The sequence below is a fragment of the Nanorana parkeri genome, unplaced genomic scaffold, assembly GCF_000935625.1.
Source record: "Nanorana parkeri isolate BGI_ZX_2015 unplaced genomic scaffold, ASM93562v1 scaffold1002, whole genome shotgun sequence".
Taxonomy (NCBI): Eukaryota; Metazoa; Chordata; class Amphibia; order Anura; family Dicroglossidae; genus Nanorana; species Nanorana parkeri.
The window spans coordinates 133,965-154,924 of NW_017307270.1; the positions used below are offsets into that span (position 1 = coordinate 133,965).

General features: G+C 43.5%; 1 protein-coding gene and 1 long non-coding RNA gene across 2 annotated transcripts in view; both read right to left on the reverse strand.

Moving 5' to 3' along the window:
* Window positions 1-283, reverse strand: part of LOC108795751 — a 10,496-nt gene extending 10,213 nt beyond the window's left edge. Inside the window, exon 1 of the long non-coding RNA XR_001941766.1 lies at window positions 273-283. This is a non-coding gene — a long non-coding RNA (uncharacterized LOC108795751). The remainder of the gene's footprint in view (window positions 1-272) is intronic.
* Window positions 284-4,199: 3,916 nt separating this feature from the next.
* On the reverse strand, window positions 4,200-19,249 carry PSMA6 (proteasome subunit alpha 6). The gene is made up of 7 exons (XM_018567044.1): window positions 19,097-19,249; window positions 10,277-10,371; window positions 8,559-8,640; window positions 6,604-6,759; window positions 6,339-6,517; window positions 5,334-5,428; window positions 4,200-4,374 (listed from the first exon to the last, which is right to left on the reverse strand). Exons 1-7 carry the CDS (start codon window positions 19,170-19,172, stop codon window positions 4,317-4,319), a joined length of 741 nt encoding a protein of 246 aa, XP_018422546.1. The 5' UTR covers window positions 19,173-19,249; the 3' UTR covers window positions 4,200-4,316.
* Between the last annotated feature and the right edge of the window lie 1,711 nt (window positions 19,250-20,960).

The following is a 20,960-nucleotide window of genomic DNA, read 5'->3' on the forward strand; positions in this document are numbered from 1 at the left end:
CCCCCCCCCCCCCCCCAACTCTTCTCCTACCATCATATTCCCTGTCAGCACATATGCACTGCAGCAGGATGTCATTGGCTCCTAATGCTCCTCCATCAAGTGCGGCGCTACAGACAACTTCATGAAGATGATATGCAGACAAATTCAGACACTTACACTAGAAACATCTCAAAATAAACATTATAGGGGGGAAATTATCAAAATTGGAGCAGACAGGATCTGGAGCATTTCCCCCCAACCCCTCCGGTGGTCTCTGCACCAAAGGAGCTTACAGTCTATTGAACTCTCCCCCCCCCCGCCCACCACCATTCTTCTTCATCTTCACACTTCTAGCACTTGGCAACGCACTGGACTCTGCACTGCAATATTTCATTCAACACTGGGACAGAGAAATAGGTCATAATAGGGAACATTACAGTGTAATGTTCCCTATTATATTCCATTTCTCTAATTAACTACTTGCTGCCCAGAGCAATTTCTTACATTCGCACACACATGATAAAATCTGAATTTTGGCTAGAAAACAGCTTCAGACCCCCCAAACAATTATATATTTTCTGGAAGCTGAGGCCCTGCTGAATAAAAAGATGCTAGTTGCAATTTTGTACGTCGCACGGTATTTGCACAAATGTTTATCAAACAAGTATTTTTAGGATAAAATACACTAAAATGAAATTCAGTGCACAGAAACAGAATATAATACCCAATTTTTTTGTAAAATATGGAAGATGGGGTCACGCCGGGTAAATAGATAGCAAACATGTCAAGCCTTAAAATTGTGTGAAACCACAAAAAACGACAATAACCGAAATTTCCCTTAGGCGACGCTTTAAACTCTTTTACAGCTCATCAGTTTAGTGTTAACAGTGATTAATGGGCCTAGAATTATTGCTCTCACGTTCATGACAATATGTAACATGTGGGCCGCAATTTTTATTTTTGCACGTAGGTACATCCGACGCGTGTTTGCGTTGTATGTGCTGTGCCGGTCCTGGGCTCACACGGAGGACAGTGGAGCCCGGGAAGCCGACGGAGGGGGACACATGCCGCCACATCGTACAAGAGATCCGGCACCTGTAAAGATGCCGGATCACTTGTATTTAAAGAGCAATTGCCTGCAGCAGCAGCCATGCTCTTGATACATGTTCAGGCCACTTCCAGCAGATGACGTACATTTACGTGAACCCGCTGGAGGTGGTTAAATGAAAACACAGCACCCAGTGTGCAGTTTCTGGGCTCCCCCAACCACTCAGTGGCTTACCCTATACACTGCAGTGCCGTCAGAGCCCGACACCATCCTGGCCACGCTGTCTGAAGGGGGCGGGCATGTGACACAGTGTCCCCATCATAAGAGAGGTGATCCAGCGGTGTGTGCTGTATACCGCCTGCATTGTATTTGGGGCATATACATTGCAGGCGGTATATGGGCCCCTGCAGCAATCCCCTACGTTACTGGAAGTGAGACTGACAGCCCCGGAGCCTCCGTGCTGCCCTGCCTGCCGTATGCTACCGCAACGCCGGCTGTCTGCAGGGCATTAAGAGAAATCCTGACACACTGCCCAGCCTGCCTCTGTCAGTGGGGTCCCACTTGCCTCGGGCCCTGGCGGCCGCAACGCCAGAAGGTCCGCCCCTGGGCCCGGCAGGGCAGGAAAGGGGGGAGGGACGGACGATTGAGCGCCCCTCCTTGCACCATACCAGGCCACGTGTCCTCAGCATTGGGAGGGTGTCCTATTGCCGATGGGGACATGGGCCTCTTCCCTACAACCCTGACCCTGGTTGTGAGGGTCTGCCCCTTAAAAGGTGTACCCTGATGCGAATAAGCCCCCGTGCCCGCAGACCCCCACAACCACCGGGTCAGGGTTGTGGGAAAGAGGCCCTTGTCCCCATCGGCCTGGCGCGCTCAATCGCCCCCCACCTTTCCTGCCCTGGATCGGGTCTGGTAGGACTTTTAGGGGGACCCCACATTTGTGTTCTTGTTTTTTGGGGGTGGGGTTCCCCCTTTTAATACCTACCAGACCTAAAGGGCCTGGTATGACTTCTGGGGGGACAATTAGTTAATAATGAATATTTGGATTTTGTGCAAATCCGAATCCCGAAACAAATAGACTTTCGTACCCGAATCACAAAAAATCAGAATAAAAACAAAACAAAACACATTTTTTGCCATCACTCGTCTATTTATTATGATTGCTTGCTAATATCTAGATGGAGTGTCAGTGTGCTAGCACATGGAACTGGTTTTAATAGGGAATTCAGCTATCAGGTTTTCAATAAGAGTTGGGAAGGGTTAGAATATTGTTTTATTAGTGTGTGTTCCTGGGCAATATAGTTCCCTTTATTTTCTATGTGGTTACCAGGAAATAGACACATGGCAAGAAAAGCCCTATTTTTAGTAGCACTCTGTCCTTGGGCAATTCCACACTCATTTCCTGTCTCCTAATCAAAATAACTTTTCAAGTATTAATCCTCTACAGCCAGCGTTCTTACTATATCAGGCACTAAATCGTGGCCCAATCAGGGTAACAGTAGCGTGGTAGTGCAATGAAATGGCAGCAATTCTCCCACTTTCGGAGCTGCAGTGGCTCCGAGTGTAGAATGTACAAGGTAGATGGAACCCCTCAGTTGCAGTGGGTAAGAGTGTAGATGGAACCCCTCAGTTGCAGTGGGTAAGAGTACATTAGTATTATACAGGATTTATATAGCGCCAACAGTTTGTGCAGCGATGTACAATATAAGGAAGACATTGCAACTACAATACATGAAAGATGGCGCTCTTCAGTTGCAGTGGCCTAGAGTGGAGATGGAAATCCTTAGTTGCAGTGGCTGAGTGTACAAGGTAAATGAAACCCCTCAGTTGCCATGGGTAAGAGTGTAGATGGAACCCCTCGGGTGCAGTGGCTCACAGTACATGAAAGATGGAGCTCTTCAGTTGTAGTGGCTCACAGTGTACATGGAACCCCTCAGTTGCAATTGCTCAGAGTGTACATGGAAGATGGAACACCTCAGCGACACTGGCACATTTCCCTCCGTCTATGGATGCTGATGGACAGCATAGTACTATCTTGTGCCATGCTCGTTTTGCAGAGCAAATCTCCTCCCTGTCATGTTACTACATAATGTAACCAACGTGCAGCAAATCCTCTTCATAGGCTGCATCTTTTATTCTGGTGCCTTGATGGCCACTTTAAAAAAATATTTTTTCCCTCTTCACACGGAGCTGAAAAGTCATACATGGAAACATATGAATACTTACAGCTCAATAGATCATCACTGAACAAGGTAGCTTAGGCAGATAAAACTCCCAATGTACCACTATGTCTATTGTCTAACAGCACTTCCAGTCTGGGGGCTCGTGTGCAAATCATGTCCTACTTCTTATAGTGGCCAGTTTTACAAACAACCACCTCCCCATTGACCAGCACTGACCTGACTAAATTCAATTTACTCATATGGCAAAAAAGCCCAAAGTAGACAGAGCATTGAGAAAATACAAAAACAGCATGGACACATTTCAGAAACGAGGTACAAAATTATATCCTGAATATTATGCAAGACGTGGGGAATGTATGTAAAGGGCACATCAGAACAATAGATACTGCTGCTGATGACCTCTTAATACTAGTTGAACGATTACTATTCTAAACCACCAGCCAAATCAATGTCTTAGTTACTGTGCTGGAACAAAATATGCAGATCAGGGAAGTCAGAAATCCTTATCTCCATACATCCAGGCTGGGTCAGACCAGTGCCTTAGAGTATTAAGGCAAGAGGGTGTCCATCTGCCAGCCATTCACCACTCTGCTATCACTGCGTGCATTGAGATGAATCACAGATTGTACTTGGACAGTTTTCTAACAACTACACTGAATGGCACCGGGGCCAAAATGCCAGCATAGCAGCATCTCAGTTCAGCATCAGTTAGAATCCCATTATTTTAAAGCACATCTATAGTAAATGTATACAAATATACAGGAAATAACACTGTTACATAGTTACATAGTACATAGTTACATAGTATTTGAGGTTGAATAAAGACATTAGTCCATCAAGTCCAACCTATTAGGACTTGATGGACCAACCAACCTGTGTAATCCAGTTCTTTGATGTGCGATGATGTTGATATAAAATGAGATTGAATGATATGAAATCACGGGCTTGCTTCTCCTTGTGATCTTCTACAATAAACACACATACAACTATGTTCAAAAACACTTTTTTTTATTGGTACAGATAATATGATATATGAATGACGTGAAAATAGAGAGGGAATAACAGCAGGCAAATGTACTCAGACACTTGTCAGAACAGACGATATGCTAATCACGCTCGGCAAGTGCAACAAGGTGAACGTCAATTTCTGCTTCTGTGAGGATTCTGAAACAAGTAAATGGTAGAACATTTTTTAGAACTGCATGGCTCTTGGTAAAGATAAATTAAATCTATATTATTATACAGGATTTATATGGCGCCAACAGTTTGTGCAGCGCTTTTACAATATAGGCAATCTATACAAGATAACAACAAAAAACAGAAGTTTATACGCAATACGTTCTAAGGAAAATGAGGTAATTCTCTGAAACGGTATTGATGCTTTTATTGCATCACAGTTTTTTCTGACCTTTATTATTATCTTAGTAAGGGAGACGGAAGCTATGAAAGATGATATTCCTGTCCATTTGTAAAGCAGCAACCATCAGCTACATAATGGGGTTTATTTATTTAGGAGGTACACAGAGTAATGTTGGACAAAGTGCAGTAACCCCAATAGTAACCTGCAGCAAAGAGATTTCACTTTTCTTCAGTCCAGACTATTCAAAGAAAATAGATTCTGATTGGTTGCTTAGGGCAACCAATCTCCATGTTCCTCCAAATACATTATGGACAGACGCAGAGCAGGCAACTCTACCCTAGTAAACAAGGTTTCCAGGATTTGTGTCTAAAGTTAAAGACTGCCTTCTTCATAATCTATGACCACAAAGGGAGGACCGCAGTATCATCATAAGATGTTTGATGTGCCTTAGAAATCAGATTCTACATTCCTTTGTATATAAAAGGTAAATTGTCTGCCATTTTTTTTAAAGCAAGACAATGTACTGTATTCAATACACTGTTATTTAAAGACATTTCCTCTTTAATCCCAAAAATTTCCTCTGGTGGGGCAGTCATGAATGGTTGGGGTCTATTCTTCGATGATACTTGATGACTGGCTGTCTCAAGAGCCAATCTCCTGTCTTTTCTCACAGATCTGCTCTCAGAACACTGTAAAGTTAATGAAGCTTACAAATCTGTACTTTAGTGAACGGTTAGTGAGATGTTACTTGATATATACAAACCTGAATTTTGGATCCTGGAGAGACACCACACCAACCTCAAGCTCGGATGGTTTGAAATCAATGGAAAGCACAGTGGACAGACAAGAGATGGCCAGCTAAGAGAAAAGAAGAGAGATTACATAAAAGAGTTGGATCAGCAATTTACAATAATCGGTCCTTGCAGCTACTATTTTTTTTTTTAAACACAGAGACATACAAGGACGACAACAAAACAAAAAAACAAAAACAAAAAAGGGGAAGGGGGAGGGGGACGAAAGACCTCAGTGCCCGTGCCCTGGGTGCGATCGCCGCACTGCACTCAGCGCGCATTCCCCGGTACGAATATCATTTCATTTCATACCCCGCCACCGAAGCACTACTCCAGGTTGGCTTGCGGAAAATCTACCGACTTGCGGAACTGATACCAATGCTACTATTTTAGCTGGTGCTGGAACAGTCTGCTTTAGGAAATCATGGATTTAAAGCAGGGACTTAACAAGGCCATAACCTGGAGAAGTTGACGCTGCCGTCAGCCTGCTGGTCATCTTGTTTAGAACACTATAGGAAATATGTTTTTATGCCGTCTCTTGGAATTCATGCATTTAATGCCATGTGTCATTTTCTACTGCAAACAAAATACAGGAAAGAACCTGATTAATGCTGAAAGAAATATGTGGATTGGCATTGCTGACCTCCAACAATATCATGTGCTTGGCTGTCTCTGGCTTCAGTACTTTAGGAGCCTGAACCAGTCATGCAGCAGGCGAAGTCAATATAAAGCCAGGACTCCTTGGCACAATTTTTCCAGGTCAGAAACTCAACGTATTGAAGCAAATGGATCAGCATAAACAGCCAACAGAAGGAGAACTCAGTAATGGCAGCCTATATCCCTTCCCAGAACATGACAGAAATACTCTAAATAAACAGCTTGTGTTAATTATGGGCAACAATGTTTCCAGTGGATAGTGATGACATAGTGACAGGAAGAAGGCCTGAATGCTGCACACTCTACTTAGAAGCCATTACCTCCACACTTTGCGCAAATGTCCAATCAAATTTCTTCTTCACTTTCTTTTCCAGAAAGCTGGTAGCCTCTGTCTGCTTCACCCCAGCTGTGGTGGCCTTAAAGCCACAGTAGTATCCAGCTGGATCACATTTATAAACCTGAGGGCCAGTCTCCTCATCAACCCCAATAAGTATCATACCTGAAACGAAACACAGAGAAATGTCTACGAGAATGCAAATGGAATTCAGTATACGGTTTTTACATCAAAGTTGGGAAGCCACTTACAGCAGCCTAATGGCCTCATTTCTGCATTCTGTGTGTACACCTGAGAGATATCGGCAATTCGCTTGCAGAGCATGTCCACAGGGATCTCATAGCCATATTTATACTTCCAGTTTGCAGCCTCGTAACGTGCTCGCTGGACCTGTGACCTGCTGTCCGCTTATTACATAAAAAAGAAAAAGGAACATTCAGATGAGTAGGCAGTGAAAAGATACAAAAACACTGGAAACATTTCTGGAGGCCAGGCCAACAGTAACCAATCCAGTTCCAGCTGACAATTTTTCCATGTTTAAAAACAGAAGCTAAACACACACTTGGTTAACACATACAATTATTAGAGGAAATTGCATTTAAAAAAAATAAATTAGTACAATAGATCTACATTCATAAAGGGGCTTTAACCCCTTCGTGACTGACGACGTACAGTGTACGTCGCATAAAAAAAATTATTTCATTTGCCACCACAAGAGGGCTGATAAGACCCCTATGTGATAGGTACTCTTTATGAAGAGGTGAGTGGTCTTTTGGCAAAATGAAAATAGCTGTAGAACTAATCGGGCTGTGCAGCTGCCCAATTGCTTCTTCAATATAGCCGTCAGCCTTTTCTTACATAGTAACAAACTCATGGCTGCTATTGTGGCTTTGAGTTTCTTTACACCTTTGAAGTAATTGGCATTTTATTAAGTAGTGCTTCAATAAATCCCCTAATCCCCTGAGAGCAGCCCACCTGGCATAGTACTAGCCATCTTCCCCAATATGATCCCAGCGGGCTCCTACATACAGCAATAATTTGGAGGCCACCATGAGTACGGCTTACCCATAAGATAAAAATTGGGCTGCAGTGTGCACTTTGAAGGGTGGGGGGTTTATTAAAAGGCCAAACTTCACTAACGGGAAATCGGTTTTTAAAAACAGACCTGTACTATATATTGCCTTTACATAAACTGCTTCCCTCTGTATAGTGCAGAATGAATCTTTATAGAATCAGCAACTTCCGTGGTATAAGGATAGCAGGTACAACCCCTCATGACTATTCTCCGTGCCTGAATGGCCTATAGCCATGCCCAAGCACTGTCAAATGGGAATACAAAGAGCCTGCATCTGAACTTTTCAGGGGGCTGGGGGTCACAATGCAGACAGGGATACTTTAGCAGCTACGGTCACAGTCCTAGTGGATACAATGGGAAAATGTTAGAACCAGTGTGGGATTCCTCCTGCTATCCAGGGCTCTGCTACATTGATTTTTCCTAATGTTCTGTTCTTGGGAAATTTTCCCAGACAGGAAGTGAGGGAAAATCTGCAACGGGGAAACAGAGAATAAAAAGCTGACAGAGGTTTTAGAATTCCCCTATTTAACTTCTGTCTATGTTGTGGTTGGTGAAATTTCCGGTTCTGGTCACAAACTTTTACCAGGCAGGAAGAGATTTTATGAATGCAGTAATACCCAACAGGAGTTCTAATCCTTCCCCACTCTATCCAAAACAAAAACAAAGTTTTGGCTATAGATAGTTTCAAAAGTCCCAGCCATTTCCACAGAACTTCCTGTTGTTCCGTTTGCAGAACAACAATGAGCAAACTTGTTATTGCTTTATTGGTGTCAAGTTGTGGCATTATATATGTGCACATAAGTACATAGTAAACTAAAAAAACTAAACAAAACAAAAACAAAAACAAAAAAACAAAAGACGAGGTGTTTACATCATATTCAGCCTTTCACAGAGTCCAGATAAAACAAAATAAACGCCCTGACTGACGACTGCCAACTTTGTATAAATGGAGGAAAAAGATGAAGTTGTAAGACTTCAAGTAAGATCAAATCCCAGAATGAGAATTCCCCATGTTGTCACGTAGTAATGAGGTGTTTATGCCCCCAGCAAATTGTGACATCAACAATATACATTGGAAAAGAAGACGACTACAATACAGACACACAGCACCATATCACCATATCACAATACCTGTCATTCCTGTCATCACACAGCCAATGTTCTCAGTTATCCGGAATAAATGGGTCACTGTGTTGCTGTCCAGCAACTTGTCCTGCGGTGAGAAATAAACTGATCAGCAGATATTGCACACAAAATCCATTTGCTACACATGGTCATGTGTGACGGGCTGAGCAGACAATGTTAAAGTGTATTCTCATGATCTGGATACAGTTAGCACCATTATTTTTCGCTGCCTGTGTCACATTAGGGTGATTTGCTCTCACTTCCAGCTCCAAAAACACAACAGGAAGTGCCAGACAGACGTCTCTAGAAAGGTGTCACTATTTGAAGATTTTGCTTCATCTTTTGTCGTCGTGACAACTGTAAAATGTTAGATTTCCTATCACTCTGTCTCTGTGACGGTTTCGTTTGCAGGCTGATTGAAAGAAAAAAAAAAATCAGCTAAAGCAGCAGCCACCATGACATGGGATACACCTCATTGCAGGTAAGTTATGTTCCTGGGGCCGCATGACAACCATTATAATAAACTCCAGCTTTAAAAAAAAACGTGGGGGCCAAGGGCTCCTCCAAGATGCTGTTTATAAGACAAATGGAGGACACACCAAATATTGATTCGATGAGGTTTATCAATGCGATGATCACTTCTCCCGATGCACTTTGTTGTAATTGAGAAAGAGAACACTTCATTGCATTCACATTACAGCATTTCTTTTCGAAGACATCTAATGCAGTAGGTGACTTCCATAGACACCTACCTACATCCTGGAGCTAAATTTCCTAAGAGGCAATTCTTGACATGAAGTGTTCTTGGGGAAAAAAAAAATCTAACATCCCTCCCTTCCCTAATAACTCTATAAAACAGACTTGGGGAAAACAAATGCAATTGTTAAACATAGAGGAGTGAATGGGTCCTTAAACTAAAGTTCAATCGGTTTTTATTTTTTGCCTTCCCTAGCTCCTCCTTTTCCCATCATAAACATGTTAATGAAATATTTTAAATAAAACCATTCAGTTTTCATTACAAATGTTATTTTAGTAACGTTATAACTAGGTCTCTGCGCTGCAGGTAGATCATGGCTGGCAGGTTGCTGTACATAAGTGAAAACATCACTGTACCCTGCCTCAGTACTCCTCTCAAGAGCTCTCAGACCTGATGTGAGCAGCGAGTTGGTTCTTGGGAGGTGAAATGCAAATACCAAAATGTCTTGATTGGTGGATGTCATTCTGGGGGAGGGGCATTCCTAGGCAGACTGCCCCAGCCAACACCCACATGTGCTGCTAATCCCCCAGGGCTGAAAGAACTGAAATCCAATAAATGAATGGATTGGGCCAGGGACAGTCAGGCTTTGGAGGAAAGAGCTAGATGATGCTGCACCGTCCTCCAGTCAGGAAATCAGGGGAAATATCTGACAACCGTACAAGACTAAAGGGAAGGCCAGAGCTCAACTTTAAAGCACGCAATGATCTCACAGAGGAGAAGATTTACCTTTTAATGTTATCCTGTCGAGAAAGAAATATGGGGACTGCCATTGCTGGAAATGCTAGTTGCCTGGCTGTTTCTTAAACCGTGACCTGAACCAGCCCAAGTATTGAAGCATGACAGCCAGGTAACCAGCATTTTCAGAAGGAGAACGGCAATGGCAGTCTCCATGTTACCAACACCAGGTTTCCTTGAATACACACTACAGTTTCCTCCCCCTAGAATCACATGTCCAAATAGAACTTACCGGGACTTTCCTCTGTGTGACAATGATTGCGCAGTCTTTTCCCCGCACTGCCACCGATGTGAGACCACCTTGGTTAATGGCTTTAAAGGCATATTCTGAAAACAAAAAGGAATATTGCCATTTACATCAATGATATTTGATGGAAACCATTGACATGATTGAGAACTAGACCGCAGATTACAGGGCTATAGAGAGAGCCATCCCTATAATAATAATAGCAGCTTCATGTGCAGAAAACTAAAGTGGAAGATGAGATCCTTCTAATAGAACACAAAGTGTAGTGGTTTGTGTTCCACTTCTGCCCACATTCCTGTAAGCTGTACACTAAAATAGGAAACAATCAGCTACTTGTATTTCCCCATCACCTTCACATAGCCAGGCTGGGCTCATCTTGGTTGTTCCTACACCCAGAAGACCTGTCACATGGTGTAAAGGTGCCCATACACCTACCGATTATCGTACGATAAGCGCAGGAAATCCCGCCATCGTACCATAATCGGCAGGTGTATGGAAGGCGTGTGACCGCTTCTACTGTACGGTCGCACGTCTTTTGTCTCCCGAGCAGGCTTGAAAACCCGCCGGGAATCGTACGATTGTCGGCGGATTAGTGGCGTTCTCGGGACACAAATGCCGAACAGGACGGTGTGCGCAGTCATCGGAAGCCCGCCCGCCCCTCAGCGGGGCGATGATCGCAAGTACGATCTGCCGGTCCAAGATGGGCAGATCGTACGAGATTTTAAATTATCTTACAACCATCGCAAGACGAAAGTTGTGATGGTTGTAAAGTGTATGGCCAGCTTTACTTGGGGTCAAATCCCCCTCATGCTGTGCATTGTGAGGCATACAGGGGCTACTGATAAACCTCTTCCAAAAAATTATAGTGTCCTGGCTGCCATCCTGACCAGATGTTACAAAATATGTCTGTTGCCTGCAAGTTGTTGGTAGAAGGATTTATCGGCCAGGTTATGTTTACTTTGGGCTGACGAATGTCCCTCCGATATTACATGGCAGTGGAGAGGTGTGCCGTCATATAAACATATATGCTTCTAGGAGAGGAGTATAAATAGTCTCCTAATATTAGTACAGCGGTGGACCTGTCAATATGGAACTCAGGAGACAATCTGTCCAATACAGGACCCAGCAGGATTTAGTTTTAGGTTTTCCATTGACAACCACTGGAGAAAACCTCAAAAGTTAGGAACCAGCTGTCATTTTCAAGGGGCATTAGTCCAGCTTTGTATTGAAGAAATCAAGGAGTTTGATCCACACAGATGCCTCAGCCTCCGATGTATAGAGGAAGCACAAACCCCACCACAAAGTCTGTTCCAGATGACTTTACTTGGTACTTGAAGAGCCAATGCCAGTTAAAAACTGTTAATGGTGCTGCTGCTTCTCCTGCCGTCTTAGATTTATGAGCAGCACATTTCTTCATCAACTACCACCAATAAAATATCTCCAGGGGGGTTCACAAAACCAAAGCATTACATGGGAACCTCAATCAAACCTTTGTGTGGATGCAGTGCAGAAGGATTCAACTATCTTTGTTCTGTTGGGGAGATGTCCCCTTACCTACTGTTCCAGCAATCCAGCAGGAAAAGAGATAGAGGCCTACTCCTTACCCAGATCTTTCCAATAACAACAAAGCCACCTTCAGAAATGTTTAGCAATGGGAACCTACGAACAGATACTTCTAGATAATTGCAGGCTTCTCATTCTTTGCATTTCTTATTTTTCATAGGTTGAAAAAAGACACAAGTACATTGAGTTCAACCTACAGAAATAAGAGAAAAACAAAAAAGAAGAAAAACCAACCGAAGGAATCAAGGTCCTTTGTGGGGGACGTTGGTCCTAAAAGCAAAACCATTTCATGCAAATTGTGAAGCCCAACTCCAGGATAGAATAACAAAAATCTCCCTGTGTGACATGGACAATTCCCATTGGTTGTCCACCAGTGGGGTCCTCTCAGGATCCAGAGGACTACTGACATTGGCTCAAGGGGAGTCAAGGAGATAGGCTGGTGAGGGTTACTGTGCAGTGATGGATTAGTGGTCCTCACCAGCAGAAACCATGTCAGTGAGGGACCTGGATGGGGGACTCAGGGGAGTATAATTTGCTTCACCAGATAAGAAAAAAGAAACACTTGGCAGGATAGAGGGGGGTGCAGATTTTGACTGGAGCTGGGCTATACAAGACACTGGAAATTTTTAACCAGTGTGCTTATCTTTTTCCATGGAAAAGGATTACAACATGCTGTGTGTCTAAATCATGGATTTTGATGGGGGGGGGGCGGGGAACTTTTGTTGTTCAGACCAGTTGGTGCTGGCAAAATTAGCAGGGACTTTCCTCGTCTCTTATCTGAAATTTAGTTAACGGAGTACAGTCAGAATTTCTGTGGTCTTTGACTAAATTACAAACCGATTGCAGAGTCCAGTGACCAGTTCAACTCTGACTATGCAGCAATGCCTATAGCTGTGATGACCATGGCAGCATTCTGTTATAGTTAAAGTAGCATTTGACATGATATCAGATTTACATATGATAAAAACAGTAGCTGATTTTGTGTATTCATTTCGAGAAAAGGTTACACTTCCTAAACTTAGGCCATCATTTTATTCAAAGGGAAATTACGCTCTTAGATACTTGTCACTGGAACAGTGACAAGCTTTCCCCCCACTTCTCCTGGTGACAACACTACATTTTGCATTTCCTATCACTTCTGTTTCAATGACAAATAGAGGGGGTGAATCTTCCAGTGGGGGCACAGACAGCAATAAAACCGTTAACAGGGGCTCTAATCCTCCCTTACCCTATCCAAAAGCTATACATACACTTTAATCTGAGCACCACATGCCAAAACCATCAGAGACTGACATGTCTGTACTGTAATAACAGTGTATTTGTAAATGGCATGTGCTTTGTCCAAGTGAAGTCCTCTCCTCTGACCCGTGCTGTAGACATGGCACACAAGCTAAATTTTTCCTGCAGATGGAAACTTCGATAGGCAGATCGCTCATTTTGGCTCACTATGTTGCTCTTCTGCACAATCCCCCAATGGTGGATCCACTGTTCAGCTTTATTTTTAAACAAGCCACCCAAAATAATCCCACATATTTTCCCTACCTTCTGCCTTGTGGGTGAGCATTTCCTGCAATATTCATGTTATAAGCCTTGTCCCTTTAGGTTCACAGTCAAATCTTTGAACCACATACATTTATAAAGACCTGGACCAAATCAGGTGCAGACGGTGCTAAGAACAATGCACAGATTAACCTGGTTCAGTTAAATTAAGAACACAGTAAATACTGTATAACGGGGTGGACAAATTAATATGGAATTCAGGAGCCAGCAGGATTTTTTATCCGACCCCGCTGGCCATGCTGCGCTGCTGGGAAATGTAGTTTTCTTCCCGGCGGAAGCTTTCTAAGCAAAAGCTGAGGCAGACAGGTGTCTGCTGATTTCGGGACACAGGCGGCATGCGGGAGCTGTGGCCAGTCCCCGCCGTGTACTCTGGTTGCTCTCTGGACCGCCCCCACCCCCAAATGACAAAATAATGATTGATGTATTTTTAATGGGTAATGGTGTTTGATGGGTGCTTAAACAGGTATGGGTGTAACCTGAGTGCACTTAGATGTAAGTGCCAAAAAAAAGACTACTTTCAGTATTGTGTAAAGTGGGGAAGGGTTAGAACGAGAGGTGCACCGAAATGGAAATTTCAAAGCCGAAAAAAAAAAAATTTTTTTATTTTAATTTTTGTTTATAAAAAAGTTTAATTTATTAATTCATTTTTTATTAAATATTCTTTTTACTTTACTTTAAGGACTTCGGAGAAATATTAGAGGTCTAAACAGACCCCTGATATTTCCCTTTTAAAAAAGAAAAAAAAGAGATTGAGGACACAGAGTCCTCAATCTCTTTTTCTGTATCCCATGTTATCAATGAACAGGAATCCTCTGAGTGTTCCTGTTCATTGATAACATGAGAACATAGTGTGTTTACTATATCCACAATCATGAATGAACAGGAGGTGATGTAGATCACTCCCATTCTTTCATAATTCAGGTTATAGTCAACATGCTATATCCTCAATTATGTACAAACACTCAGCGATCACTGAGTGTTTGTACCGATCTCCTTCCTGACAGATGTCACAGGAGGCTGAGCGAGCAGAGCAGGGAGGAAAGCCCAGACTCCTCTGACAGCGCAGGCTGTCTCCGCCCACACAGCGATCTGCCGAACTGTGACAGGAGGCTGAGCGGTGTGGGAGGAGAGACACAGGCCGCTCACAGAGCTCTCCTCCCGCAGCGCTCAGCTGGCTGTCACACTTTCGCTCCTCCCCGCTGGGACACAGAGCAGCACCCAGCAGGGAGTAAAGAAAGCAGGGAATGCGCCCATGTATGCTTCACACCACTGCATCCGACGCTTTGCATTGCACTTAGTGATGTAAGGCTTGGATGCAGCTGCTCGGCCACGGAAACCCATTCCATGAAGCTCTCTACGCACTGTTGTTGTGCCAATCTGAAGACCACACGAAGTTTGGAGGTCTCAAGCTATTGACTCTGCAGACAGTTTGCGACTTCTGCGCACTGTGCGCTTCAGCATGCACTGACCACGCTCTGTCATTTTACGCAGCCTACCACTTTGTGGCCGAGTTGCTGTTGTTCCCAGTTGCTTCCACTTTGTTATAATACCACTAACAGGTGACCGTGGAATATTTAGTAGCAAGGAAATTTCACGGAACACTTGAATCCAATGATTTGGAGGGGTGTCCCAATACTTTTGTTAAAATATATCTATCCATCTATATATAGATCTATCCATCTATATATAGATCTATCCATCTATATATAGATAGATATACATCTATATCTATATCTATATCTATCTATCATGGTGGTTGAAGTTATTTCACATGTTTTACAGCCATGGGATCTGGATAGTCTTGGATAAGGGATTGATATTTATATGAGCACATACGCTTTATGTCATTAGGAGTTCTCTTGAGGGTTGATCCCCCTTTGTCATTCATTGATGTAGAAAGTTGCAGGCAATACATGTGGAAGGGAGAATCCCCAAGGTAATCATACGTTTTGGATACTAATGGTGGTAGAAATTCTGGTGTTATGCCATATTTTCTGTTTAATATAAATTTTGGAGCGGCAGGGCTGGTGAAGCGTAGGCTGTGTAGGCCTCCCTCCTTCTCCTGGGATATCGTCCTCCTGACGTCCCAGGGAGACATAGCACCTAGTCTGGGATTTTTTTTTTTTTTCCATCTAGCCGACTGTTGCCATTTGTTTCCCCTAACCTGCTGTGGTTCTACCTGGGAGAAAGCATTAACCAAAAAAGTGAGTTAGGAAATGGATTGAAAAAAATAAATATGTATAATATTCTCTTGTATTGTACTGTATCATGTATATAATATATGATTTTTAATTTCAGGTTGCTAAAAAAGCTCCCGTGATGAAGCTTTAATGCAAAATGCATCGGAGGAAACAAAACTACAAGCCCTTGGACACAATATTTATTGAATAATGACCATATGGTTGTGTAAATATATGTTACTAAGACGTACAAGGTTAATATGATACATAGATATGGGCCGTAATTTCTCAAGGCAACTGAAGAAGGGGAATATCTAAAGAATACATGAATCTTAGGTATTGTGTGTACAATTAAATGTTGGATTTTAACTGCTGTAAAATAAAATGAAACTTTTAACAGTAACACAAGTTTGTTTATATGCTCATGGAAACCCTATATTTGTATATATTGGTGTTATGAAAATCTGGGGGGAAGAGGCAAGGAAGAAGGTTGTGCATGATCTCTAGGGGGATTAACTACTTGGAATTAGCAGTCATTTTTGAGGAGCTCTGACCACATGACTCCAGGGTTTTGTCCAGCCCTGTTTTATAAACACCCCCAGACCTTGTTTACATGGGCAGCAAACATCTGGATTTTTACCCCCCAACTACCCACCTAACACCAAACATGGCAACCACTCCCTGGTTTGCTGCAGTAAATTTGAGCCAATGCATTATGTTTGGCAGGCGATGCTGCTTGCTAAATGCAGCCATTTTAGTCGATAGGACCGTGCCGCAACCGCTTGCCACATGGTATTGCAATGCAAAATCTCCCTTTGGGATAAAAAAAAAAAAAAAACAGACATTAAGATTTTTTTTTTTTTTTACTGGAACGCATCAAAAACGCGGCAAAAACGCACTGCATCAGTCTGCAGATACGCACCTGATCAGGACCTGATATCATGTGAACAGGCCATGAAAGCACATCTTAAACTTTAAAAAAAAAAAAAGACGGCCCGGAACGCATCAAAAAAACCCACTGCACTGCGTGTGCAGAAACCTGACCGGATCTGCTCTGCATTTGGTGTGAACAAGGCCTCAGATACATTTTTACATTGAACAGACTCTGCTTTCATTTCCGTGCAGCACTTAATAAAAGAGAAAGTGAAAGGAACAGAGACAAGACAACAGGCACACCCGATGAACTCAGCAGTTTTCTGACCAGACATATTGAACGGTCATTCATTAAATGATCTTAAGGGCCTGTTCACATGAGATCAGGTCCAGATCAGGTGCGGATCTGCAGACTGACGCAGTGCGTTTTTGATTCCACTTTTTTTTTGCTGGAGTGGGGCTGTTAGTATGTTAGATGCAGTGCAGTGCGTTTTTGCGTTTCCTGAAAATAGAAAATGTGACATGCAGTATTTTTTCTGTTGTAAGCTGAACGGACTGCGCACGTGAGAACTGGAGCACATAAAACACATAGGGATACATTGGGATGCATTTTGAGTGCAGGAGCGTACGGAGCCGGTCAGCACACAAAACGAACGTCGTGTGAACAGGCCCTCAGGCACTTGCATGCGTTTTTGATGCGTTCCAGAGCAGGTAAAATAGGGCTTGCTGCAGTTTTTTCACCTGCTCTGGATCTGCACGCTGCGATGTGAACTGGAGCTCAAAATACCATAGGAATACATTGGACGCAGTTTTGATCCGGTCTGCACCTGCTCTGCTCTGGATCTGCTCCGCGCTTGGTGTGAACAAGCCCTTACACTTTACATGGATTACTCTTCATACTCTGACCAGGACCATTCAATCTGTTTGACAGCTGACTGTGGGATGCATATAAAATAAAACCAGCACTTTCTTCCTGCTTTTTCCCCCCACTGAGTATGTGTGAAAGCAAACATAAATCACCAACAAATACTATCTGTACCATAATATCCATGTCTTTAATTTACAAAGAGAAAACCTTGCTAGGTTTATTGGCTTCCATACAAATTGGCCATCTATGTTTGTGTGGTGGGGACATAAACTGTCAGGGACTGATAGGAGTGGCTGTATGTATTCTGAAAAGCAATAAATTAAATATAGGCCTTCTATAAATGTGAAATAAACAATGTTTACTAACACCAGAACTTGGCATTTACACTGAAGAACAACAATTTATTATTAGTGAATATTACTGCAAGAGCTGCATTTGAGTGCACAGACATAGTGATCTGTTCTAGTTACAAATTGTAATGAGCGGGGACTTAAAGTGATATTAAACCTTCTTTCTTTTATTATTTAGAGGGCCAGATGTGATTGGAATTGTTTGTTTTTACAAAAAAAATTGTTTCCAAGTTATCCTCAGACCGCTAGCTCTCCCTCCTTGTGTTGGTGTCTCCATCAGCAAGATGGCTGCTGAGGAGACACCCCTGTGTGCTCATTCCAGCATCAATAGACTGGTGTCAAGCCACACTAAGGGCAGAGGGAGCCTATGGGGATCGGGGGTTAGAGAAAGGTACTGGGCATATTTTACCTCAATGCCGTAAGCTACAAAAACACCCAGCCTTTAGTGATGCTTACAGCTGGCCAAACAATGCGGGAATTTTTGCCGACGCTTGATGAACAGGCTGAAATTCGCATAGCGGAGGGGGCGCTGTCGGTACCCTTTGGGCCGACATCACTCGGCCAGCTGATCGAAGCAGCCGGTTGGAAAATCTTCAAAGGAATAGAGCGGGCAGCCAATAAGCCACTGCGATTTATTAATTCTGTGTCTGTTCCCATAGACACCAACAAACAAGGAATGAGAATTGTGAACCAAAACTTCAGCATCACTAGGAGCTCTAATGTACCACCATCCACGATGATCACCTGTAACGACGAGTCCTACAGGAATTTCTCATTCCACACAGATGCGACTACAGCTGTACTTCCCATACATCTCAGTGTGTGAGACATTAGGACAGACTGTGTGTACACAGACTCCTACTAATACCCCATTGTAACTCCAGTTCAGAAATGACACAAAGGGTCTATTCACACTTCACTGCATCAACGCACATTTCCACCATGCACTGGAATGCACAACTATAAGAGGAATTTATCAAAAATGGAGCAGACAGAATCTGGAACAGTTCCCTGTGGCAACCAATCAGCTTCGAAATGTCATTTTCAAAGCTTAACTGAACATGGTTGCCATGGGCAATAGAAAACAGATTCTGTCTGCTCCAGTTTTGATAAAACCCTCCCATTGTGTGCTGCATTGGGGAATCATTAACAGTGCCAAGGGAAGGGGGTGGTGTGACAGGGGTGCACACAGGGGAAAGGGGGTGGTGTGACAGGGGTGCACACAGGGGAAAGAGGGTGATGTGACAGGAGAGCACACAGGGGAAGGGGGTGATGTGACAGGAGAGCACACAAGGGAAGGGGGTTATGTGACGTGACTCCGCCATGCTCCTACAGGCCCGTAGTGACACAGCAGCTGGGCATCTGTGTTCCAGGTATCAGTGAGAGCGGAAGAGCAGATGTAGTCACTCACCCACTTGGTAGAGCCTCCCTTCAGGAGAGAAGATGGTGATGTGCCGATCAAAACCCGCGCTGGATCCCCGAGACATGACTAGACAAAGCTGCCGCCGCTTCCTTGTCCCTCACTAGATGATGCGGCGCCGGCTACTGTGCGGAGATACACCGTCATCAGTCTGAGCCACAGGAGCACCAACCGAGAAGGAGAACTCCAATCACGTGAGAAGTACGGCAGCCATGTTTGACTTGGGAAACTTGCCCACAGTGACTAGTAAGAGGGGAAAGCCTTGGCTGTATTATTCATTCAGTCTAATTATTTCAGATAATCCCCACGGGATCATTAGTGCAGGAGTGAATAAAGCTTATTTTGCCCAAGCAAAACCGATTTAAGATGGCCATACACCTTACAATTATATGCAGATTGTCTGTGGTCAGATGGAAAAGGTGCAACAGATTATTTCCTACATCTACACTTAACTGTGTGGGTAGAGTAATCTCCACCTGGGCCAATCTGTTGCACTTTTTCCATCTGACCACAGAAAATCTGCATATAATTGTAAGGTGTATGGGCACTTTTAGCCTCATGAACACTGCAGCAATCAACGTGGGCCTCATTTGGGCGGGCCTTGGAACTTTGTCAGAGTTGCCCAGGGCTACCAATTATATTCAATCAGTATTTTGCAAGTGCATTTTACACTAAAAGTAGAAACCCTAAGTGGATGGCACTTAGTTCTCTAAACAACTGCATTCAACAAATTATCGCAATTTTTTATTTTAATTAAATATTGTTTTGATCCTTTGTTGCATCTCAGAGATGCTGTTTACTCACAGCCACTTTGCAGTCACATCCTGTCTACATGCATTTCTGTGGGCAGATTTACTAAATGCTAACAATTGTGTCTGTGTCATGTGCATTGAAATGGCCACATGTAGTCTTGCGTGTCAGGGTGACAACATGACACGCACGTTTGATAGACAGCAACAAAGTGTTGTCACAAGGGCTGAACAAGAGCTTTCATAACAGGATCACCAGATATTTTTAAATTAATTGATTATAAATATTAAAGGAGAACTATGAAATGAGTGATTTCCACTCACCTCATAGTTCTAAGCCGACCTGTGACAATGAGACTGTCACAGGTCGGCTCAGTAGATCGGGAGGTGAGAGAACACATACCGGGTTCCCTCACCTCTCGATCCTGTCACGGCTCTCTGCCGTGACAGGGGGAGGGGCTGGATTCCCCTCTCCCCGCTCCGATCTGCCAGCGCTGACTGGCGGAACGGACGGGGGAGGGGGCGGGTACAGCTGGCTCTGCCTCTAGATAGGCAGAGCCAGCTGTCACTCACGCAGCTGGGCGGATCCCGTCATCTAAGTCGGGATCCGCTCCAGGTGCGGCGTCTCAGTATACCGCGAGCTGTAGCTCGCGGTATACTGAGCTTAGGGTAACGGGAGGACGCTAGTTTGTGTCCTCCCGTTACCCCAAGGAGAACTATGGGGAAAAACACTGACCCCATAGTTCTCCTTTAGGTCTTGAATGTTACATGGGTAAAGAGCCGATTTTACTGTGCATCACTGAAAAGTATGGTAATGCACAAAACATGTCACACTATGATGCTTTGCATTTTAAATGACGGAGCAATGCACCTAGAAAATGCACTTACAGATGTCATTAATTGTAAATAATGCTGCATGTTTTGGAGTGCATTGACAGCTCATTCAAACTTTTGGTCTCCCTTAAAGCAGACCTTTACACTCAAAAATGAAATTCTACCAATGTATCCCTCTATTTATGATGATTAATTACAACATAGACATGTCAGGTGTAAAATTCTGTGATTTTGGAATGCTTACACTAGCAGACCATTCACTTCCTGCTTTG